The sequence below is a fragment of the Cryptotermes secundus genome, unplaced genomic scaffold (genome assembly GCF_002891405.2).
Source record: "Cryptotermes secundus unplaced genomic scaffold, Csec_1.0 scaffold561, whole genome shotgun sequence".
In the NCBI taxonomy this organism is placed as follows: Eukaryota; Metazoa; Arthropoda; class Insecta; order Blattodea; family Kalotermitidae; genus Cryptotermes; species Cryptotermes secundus.
Window position 1 is genome coordinate 81,252 of NW_019744119.1, and position 9,541 is coordinate 90,792.

A 9,541-nucleotide genomic window follows, 5' to 3' on the forward strand; every position below is an offset into this window, starting at 1 on the left:
AACCACAAGGAAAATTATAGTTTTGTATATTCTAATTTTTATGTTTTTGGACAGCAGACGGGAAGACAAAAGGTTCTGGACTGAATTGTAGCAAGCATTACCTGAAACCCACAATAACAACACTTAAAGGCATTGCTACATTTATGATACAGGAGACGCTTAGATCTAAGCCTTCCTTCGTTTTTAACATGTGTCCTGAGCCTTTCGTTTGTCACAAACAGCACAGAATCATTTCTGAAGAAATCTTAAGAACTTTTAGATATACAGGGGGAAAATTAACAGATGCGTGGCTGGGATTAATTTAAAAAATTAATAAATGTACACGTAAGTACATAAGGAACATATGGATTAAACCAGCACTTTACTCATATTTCGTCAGTTCCATTCCCAGAATGCAACCGCAACCACTGTCCCGTAACTTCTTGCCATGCTTGCCAAGAGCGCAACCCAGCGGCCGGATCTAATCATACGGTCTGCACTAGATCTCAGCAACATGATACACTTAGGCATATGATAATGACTAATCAAACATGGTTCTGTTCAGGCATCTTCAAGCGTGCACCTCTCAAACGCAGTTTGGATTCTGCTGAGTAGTTTCGAAGAGACCGACACGAAACCTATGGACGATTTTTTTCATGACATATACATTCCTCTGGATTGCGAGTTTCTAGTCACACACCGTCAAAACAATGACGTCATCATCAGCGAAGTTTACCACTTAAACCGAGATCTTCCTCTGAGCAGAAATTACTTCGGAACGTGGCGCCAGGATGTAGGACTTACCCTGACAAACATCAGCTTCTTCGAACGTAGAAATGATCTGCAAGGAATTGTCATGAAAGTTGCTACTATGACAGTAAGTATAGTAACTGGCCGTGCCACAGCTCAGGTGGTTAGTCACTGACTTCCTACCGCTGCGGTCGGGGTTCGAGCCCAGGTCAGATAAAGTGGGATTTTCTCCTAGTACTTAAGATTCCCTTGCCAATTCTCATTCCACCGACTGCTCCACACTCATCATCTATCATCCGGGGCTGGTGCAATAGGTGAACAGTGGCCGAGGTACCAAGTGGACTCTGTCTCACCCCAACCAAAAAATTAAAAAAAAATAATAATAATAAATTTATTGCGTGGAGAAAATGATTCATGAATTGTGGAAATGGAGTTTTTACAAGAGTACGCTTCAATACGTACATTGCAAAGACGTCATTTTAAGTTGCCAGAGTTGCTGCTCATTCATGGGTAAATTATATATATGAGTATATATGTGTGCGTGTGTGTTTGAGTGTACTGCATGTTGTATTTTACAAAATGGTTTCCGGACGTCACAATTGCAATCAGTTCATAAGAATGAGCATCCTTTATGACGTCTTTGAAAAGTTAAGGGTATTCTGACCTTACTTTCACACCTGAAATAGTTCCTGGGTTTAGCGGACAGTCATGAGAAGGAAACAACCAAAGGAGTTATTAACAACCATTTTATTTTTGCATTCTTAGAAGAGGTGCTTGAAATGGCCGCCATATTCAAGAATGTGGATCAGCACTGCGTGAAAACAAACTGGCCAACATTCGAGGATTCTGAACATATATTTTGTTTCACTCAAAAATTGTTGAATTCGATGCCACAGATGGATAATCAATGTGTCAAAGCCATATATGAAGAAGCTTATTGAAGGCCAGTTTCAACGGGAATATATCAGTGTGCGTTACTTCATTATTCCATAATAGTTCATTTTGAAAATCTTATGGTAAGATAGTAATGATTATATGTGGGAAAGGAAAGCGCACAGACTTAAAACACTCACTGGAGTACGGCCTATATTTTTGACACTTTCTACGCTCGTCAACCGAGCGACTACAATGCGAATAGAGTGAGGTTCCCTGCTGACAGTCTTGAAGTTTAAGTTAGTTTGTTAGTTACTTGTTAAGCGAGAAGGCGAATGTACGTGAGTGCGTCTCTTTCCAGGAGCCACCAATTACCGTTGTGAAGAAGATTAACAACAGGGTAATTCTCGAGGGGTTCTTCGGTGAAGTGTGGCATATTTTGGAGCAAAGGATGAACTTTACGTGAGTATCTGTCATGTAGTCAGGTGACTAAGTATAAAATAAACCTTCTTGAATACTTATCTGTCTAATTTTAACAGGGGTTTTCATCTAATGCTTCACAAAATTTATGACCGCTGATTCCTTTTGGTTACGAAATATACGGACGCATCACCTTACCGTGAGTGATGAAGTACCTCGTAATGAAACAGTTTGAGGGGATGGTAGTTGGACTGAGCTGGCTCAGGCTCATGTTCACTGGTTTAACTTGGTTTTAGCGGTGTTAATGTCACAATTCTGTCGTATTTAATAACTCAGTTTGTGTGACGCCGAACAACAGAATGATTATTCTGGCTTGCTGCTATTACGGCTGCGCTGTAGTTACTGATTATCACGTGAACACGTTCAACGAATCAACGTAAATTGATTTGCAGCTTAGAAGTCTACAGTCTTGCTATATATATATATATTCTATTTGCAGTTTTAATGCCATAGTGTAATAGTACTATTTCGGATTTAGCAGGCCAAGGACCAAGGATGTAAGTGTTGCATAGACAGACTGGAGCATAGTTTCCACGGTTCTAGTTATTTCAGGCGAGAACAAGATAACAGGCAGCAACTGGGCAGCCTTCCCAAAGCACAACACCGCACTGACGAATCATTTGTAGGACTGTAACGAGAATCAGAGCGAGGCAAAATTAACTCGAAAACAATTGGAAATGTTCAGATTTGATCTCTAAAAAAACACACACAAACTAAAGGATGGAAACTGCACTGATAATTCTGATGAAGACATTCTGCGACGCAAGGTTTTCGAAATATACTGTGACATGTTGACCCCTACCTCCCCAGCGGTGACGTAACGCTCGCGTAATAGGCGAGTTCCCGCCCCGCCACTCCCCTCCGCGGTGACGTCACCGAGGGATATCGCGGTCGCTAGGCAACGCGAGTCAACAGCGGCGACGTTACGATAGTAACAGCGGTTACCTCCGCTAGCGTTACATAGCAACACAGCGCCAGGCAAAAAGGGTGCCTATTACGCGGCCGTTTTCCGTATGGTCCGATCGAGGTTACATAAGGAGCAGCGAAGGCTATTCACAGTCAGTTGTACTGAGACAGTCAGCGAGTCCTGGAGCTACCGCCGAGTTAGCCAGCAACTAGTCAGTTGTATTGTGACATTTTTCAGTGTACTAATTGTGATACTGCAGATAGCGGTAATCGTCAGATTGTAATTTGGGTGGTTGTATGAGCGAATGTGAAATAAAATTCGCTACATCGAATACGTCGAGAACTTATTTGTCGTGATATACGCCCAATACGCGACAATACGATATTATCAAGAGCTCAGACATCGGTTCGTGTAAAAACAGAAGCCGCCACGTATGGTGGAACCAGTTTCACTATGTACTGAATTAAGGCCATCTGTTAGGGCGACGATACACCAAAGGAACTTGCAACTGGAACGCAACCGCAATTTCCAAGAAGCGCTACAGATTTCAAGCATGCAACTGGTTTCCAGATTAGCAGTCGCATACTGAGGAAACTTATGTTTGATTAGTTGCTCGCATCATCTGAAGTGGCTGTGTTCGTCCGAATTAATGCGTGATGGTAATGTTTAACTTCGTGCACTTCTCTTCTGCAGTGGAAGATAATAATACTGATCCTGTCATAATGTGGTGGTGGTTGAGACGGCGTGAGAAGAGAGGACAACCATGAGGAAAATGTGTGTTCAACTCAGTCTGATACAATTCTAGGAAACTGCGGTTGCGTTTCGGTTGCGTTTCAGTTGCCAGTTTCCTTGTTGTGCCCTCGTCCTTATAGATGTGTAGTGAAATGATGGCAGAAACGAGTGCAGCGACGTTACAGTTGCGAGGATTATGTTCGTGGGAACAGTGGAGAGAGTAACAAACAACTGCCATTTATCTGAGACGCTTAAGTGTATCACGCTGTAAGCACAGTGGTGGTTGGGGAGCGGGGATAAGTGCTGAAGTGGGGGAAGGTAACAGAGTTACAAATGTGTCCTGTTGGATTTGGTGCTAATGAGATCGACTCAGAGTAAGTGTTCAGATCGAAATCAAAGACTGCAGCTGATTATTTCACGGAAATGAACTCGGGAACATTCAGGAACGGTTTGTTCACAAGATGTTAGTTAGTTTCTTGGGGTAGGGTGAGACTGAGTCCACTTGGTACGTCGGCCATTATTTGGCCTTTCGAACCAGCCCCAGGTGATAGATGATGAAAGTGGAATAGACGGTGTAATATAAACTGGTAGGGGAAACCGAAGTACTCGGGAGATAACGTACCCCAGTGCCACTTTGTCCATCACAAATCCCACATTACCTGACCTGGGCTCGAAACCGGGCTGCTGCGTTGCGAGACTGGCCACTAACCACCTGAGCTATGGCATGGCCTTTAACACGATATTGTCGCATTTGAGGCCAAAATCATTTACTGATATTGACCTCGCAAGTTGCCATTCCATTGTTTCTAGGCTATACAGACAGGAGCAGAATTCATGGAATTGCTAAATGGACACAAACCGAGCAACAAAATGCATGGACTGTCCACCACAGCAAGAGCGCGGAGAGGTATGTATGACCTACCCCCGTCAGTACAGTTCTGTAGAACTGGCACGGACTCAAGTAAGTAAGGAGTTGCGTGGCAGAGAAAAATGCGATATTTACGCCTGCTGATACTAGGATTCTGAAGCACGAAGCTGTAGACTGCATAACAATCTCGGTCTCTGAACTGGGGACTGAAAACAGGCGCATTCCTCAGCCTTCGGGAACGTCCGGTTTAGGAGTTTGAACTCCAGGATTTTTTCTATAATAATTTAATTTATTTATTCATTCACGTGCTAACTCAGCAGTCCGAAGACCAATTACAAAGTGAACACGAGTGCAGAAGAGAAACAAAACTGACAGAAACAAAGTAGAAAAACAAGACAATTTACACGACTTCAATAATAATAATAATAATAATAATAATAATAATGCCACGTATCCGGGGTTAGTGTGACTAATAACAATGGGTTCTGGATTTCATGATTGGGTTTATTGGCACTTCTTTACAATTACACTCAATCAGAACAGCTCACACATTGAACTCCTTCTGAACAACGTCTGTCTGAGGAATCTCTCACTGCTGTCTAAATCTCTAATCTCTCGGATTCACGAATAAACTCGTCCTGTGTGTAGGTAGTGGCCTTGCGACGGGCTGATCACTCGTCCAAGGATTCCTACCGTCTACGAAAAATGATTACGGAACTGAATAAGAGGCCTAGGTCCTGAATGGGCTGGAAGAGCCATTAGAAAAAGAAATAGCGAGTGGCTAAGGACCGGACTGGAGTTCGAATCCTGGCAGGGTCAAGAGTTTTCTCTTCTCCATGTCGTTCAGATCGTTTCCAAGGCCCGTCCAGGCTCCTGTGCAATAGGTACCCGAGTGTCCTTCCGCGGGGTTAAAGTGGTTGGGACACGAAGTGGACCACTCACCTCCAAAAATGCAAAAATGCAAGGATCTATACCGTCACTTCCACATACGACTCCATGGTTAGGACGTAATTAGTTAAGCACAGGGACAGTAGTAGCAGTAGCAGTAGCGCCATTCTTGTAGGTTCTGTCTCGGAAATTCAATAGTACATAATTCAATAGAACTGGATTATTCTTATTATTACTTAATGCTTTCAGGTCAGCTTATTACATCCCAAAGGACAGAGCGTGGGGGTCGCTTACCCAGGATGGCTCGTGGAACGGAATGCTGGGCATGATACTGAGAGGAGAAACTGAAATCTCTGTTGCCGAGTTCACAATGACTGCTCTCAGGGCAGGGGCTGTGGACTTTACTGTCCCACTCATCAACACCAGGTGCACTGTTTTGTCTTTGTTTCTTCGCGCCTGCTTTCCATCTTTTCTTTTCAGTCTCCATTTTCCAGTCTGTTTCTACCTCTTCTTAAACCGTTTAGGTTTTTCTGGTCCATTTTAAAATATGTGAAATGGGGGAAGGGAAATATTGCAGTGTAAGAACTGAAGAGAAACCTTCCCACCTTTAAACAATTCCAGGCAGCTCCTGATCTGGAGAGAAGGTAAAATCTCGGGAAGTGAATAGGTTAAAGAGATAGAGGAGATTTTACTAATGAAGGAAATAACTTGACAAAGACCCTTCTTCTGCCTTCAATCCTAGAGTCGATACCACTGGTAGTACTGCAACTAACTAACTAAGTAACTAACCAAGAACTCCATGTGGCTGAGTCCTCCTGGAGAAGTCGCCAGTTGCTCAACTATTCAAGAATTTTCCAACATTTTATGGAACCCGAAGATTCATAACCGGCTTCACTATCCTGAGCCAGATGAATCCAGCCCACTTCACACCATCCCATTTCTCCAAGTTTCGTCCTATTATTTTCCTCCAAAAGGCGTCTAGGTCTTCCCAGTGTTCCCTTTGCTTCTGACTTTCTCACATGTTGCATTCCGTTTCGTCCAGTACGTGCTACATGCTTTGTCCTTCCCAACCTGCTTGACATGATTGTCTAACTATATTTGGCGAAAAATACAAGAAATGAAGCTTTACGCTCTCTTAGCAGCAGACTCTCTGCTTGTGCATTCCAGGAACTGTGTGCTGATCAGGCAGAACGGACATAAGGATGTCATCTGGCACGGCTTCCTGGAACCGTTTAGTCCTCAGCTCTGGATGCTGGTGATACTGACTAAAGTGGTGATAGTCCTCTGCCTGAAGACGTTTAACCACATAAAGCTGCGGTTCTTCGGAAGAATGTCATCAGAGTCACCAGACTCACACTGCGCTGTCTACGTCATGGGCGTGTTCTACATGCAAGGTCAGCAGCGACTGGCAGGAGCGACTTTCGTATCTGAACTGATTAAATAACTAACTGACTGATCAAGCAATCAGGCAACTGAAAACTGAAGAAATAATTTTAGGATTTGAGGTTCTCACATCGGTAGTTATGAAGAGTTCTGTCTACTGTGATATAACACCTTGAAGCTTCATGAAAGTCAAACGACATTTCGGTTGAACAAATCACCTTCATCTTCACGGTCGAAATACAAAAAAAAAAAACAGTGTGAAAGCAGGTGGCCAGCAGAACGGATTACAGAGCGTTATATCCCATAAGATTGTAATCTTCACGAAGTAAAAATTATCTCACTGTATGCTGGGCTGTGAGTGTGACAAAGTCACTGAAACGACAACTTGCCTCAGATGGAAGAAAGCAGCCCCTTGGATCAACAGCCCCCCCCCCCGCCCNGCTTTCCTCTCCAGGGCGTTTCGTTTCTCTTGGCTCTATGAGATTCCTGTTTTGGATTGGGTGACATAGTTCCGTAAAGTCTGGAAGGGGACACATCAGTAAGCAGACGGTAGGGGTGCTTGAGCGCCGCTGTCATCCATACGTGTACGGCCTTGTTCTGCCTCCCCCACGACTGACTCTGTGACTCGGTAAATAATGGGTACTTATTTGACTGATATAATGGCAGTGTGACTAACTCACGGAATGGATAGTTGATTAACAGATCGATTTATTGACCTACCAACCAAGTAATTAATTTTAGTAATCGTCTGTCTGAGCCACACCTAAGGCGGCTTGTCTCCTGATTCTCAGAGTGGAAACCCAGTCTCAGTTCCAGACCTGTCCGTAGGGAATTTATGGGGCAGATGTTTCTCATGGTACTTCTGATGTCCCCTGCCAATTTGTATTCCACTTATAGTTCAGTCTCGTCTATCTTCGGGGCTGATACAGTGGAACCACCTTCAGTCGCAGTACTAATGGTCTTCATTCCACTAAGCTCCAATAAATAAATAAAACTCTTGTACAATTTTAGCTAATTTTTAAGATGCATGGGCACGCGATACCGTAGTTGATTGAGGTGCTATGCTATAAGCCGGAAGATCGCGGGTTCGATTCCTGATGAAGTTATTGCATTTTTCAATTGATCTAATCCTTCCAGCCCTGCTGAGGGCGGCCGGCGCGTATTGCTAAAAACCTCACCGCCATCTGTAAGCCGATTGTCTAGATAATGTGGGAGCCTCAACTTCTCATGGTCTGTTACAGGGATAGCTTTACCTTCCCTTTCCCATTGTAACGACAAAGGGTGATCCTAAAGTATAGTTGGAATTTCCGTGGCCTATAAATTCCAAACCTTACGTTCCATGAAAGCTGCGAACGTTGAAGTTGTTTAGCAGTACTGATGCTATAGAAAACAAACGTTTCTGAATTACACTTTCAGTAAGCAGTTTCATTTAATTCTTTCCGATTTCAAAATTATAGGCCACGGAAACACCAACAATAATTACAATCACCCTGTACAACGCAATTAAAGCTTACGTCTTGACACTATTCTGAGCTAGTTCAGTTCCCTTCCCATCTGATCCTTCTTTTCCATGAGGCCGCTTTCTCATGTCTGCATTTTTTAAAAAGAGCAAAATAAGTAAGTTAAGTGTCTTTCAGGCGTGAACAATCAGACGCGATTCTACTCACAGAGGGCGCTGTATCTCATGGCGCAGCTAACGGCGCTGACTGTGTACACAGCATACGCAGCCTTCCTGATCTCCTTCCTCACCGTGCAGAAGTTCTCACTTCCTTTCAACTCTCTACGGGAACTCATCGACATTGGTTCTTACCGGCTGGGAGTTCTGGCGAATTCTGGTCAGCTGAACAACTTTAATGTGAGTCACGTGATTTATATTGATGGTTCCCAATCCCTTTCTGGTAAGTACCTGAGACGGGTGGGGGCACGCGGTAGCGTAGTTGGTTGGGGCACTATGCTATAAGCAGGAAAGGCGCGTTTTCAAGTCCCGATGCGGTCATTGGATTTATTTTCGCTTGACCTAATCCTTCCAGCCGCACTATGACCTTGGGGTCGACTTAGCCTCTAACACAAATGAGTACCAGGAATATACTGGGGGTAAAAGGGGCAGTCGCGTAAGGCTGACAACCTTGCCGCCATCTATGATTGTCTAGAAAATGTGGGAACTTCAGCATGTCACAAGCCTATGGGCCTCCAGGGGCTGTTACAGGTATAGCTTTACTTACTTACTTACCTGAGAGGAGTAGTGGTATTTCTAAGGGCCGATAGTGCATTCATCTTACTTTCACGTTACAAACAATATTTCAAAAGTAATTGTGCCTGTGATTCACCTAATTCTATGAAAAACTTAAGGCCTTATAGGCCCCCATCTCAAGTGGTGCCAACTGTACCAGTTCAGATACTTCATTTCTTTACATTTTCATACACTGAACTATAATTTATTCAGGGAGATGATAATGTAAGCTATTAACAATTTAATATTTGAGCAATATCATCATCAGTAATCTGTCAAGACGACAGGTCCAGAGTCTCTTCCAAAACAATTCCTCCATTTAATGCGATCTAGAGCTTTCTCCTTCAAATGACAGTATCCTCTTCTGTCCCCAAGGTCATCCAGCATCTTCTTACGTCTTCTTCCTCGTCTTCTTGTCACTTCTATCCGCCCATCTATCTTTCCTTCGATA

General features: G+C 43.5%; 1 protein-coding gene across 1 annotated transcript in view; it reads left to right on the forward strand.

Annotated features, from left to right (window-relative positions):
* Positions 1–275: 275 nt before the first annotated feature.
* The window catches only part of LOC111874505 (probable glutamate receptor), a 17,073-nt gene continuing 7,807 nt past the window's right edge, over positions 276–9,541 (forward strand). The window contains exons 1-5 of the mRNA XM_023870066.2: positions 276–856; positions 1,964–2,064; positions 5,727–5,903; positions 6,645–6,871; positions 8,498–8,715. Coding sequence (XP_023725834.2) covers positions 620–856; positions 1,964–2,064; positions 5,727–5,903; positions 6,645–6,871; positions 8,498–8,715 — 960 coding nt within the window. The 5' untranslated portion in view covers positions 276–619. The remainder of the gene's footprint in view (positions 857–1,963; positions 2,065–5,726; positions 5,904–6,644; positions 6,872–8,497; positions 8,716–9,541) is intronic.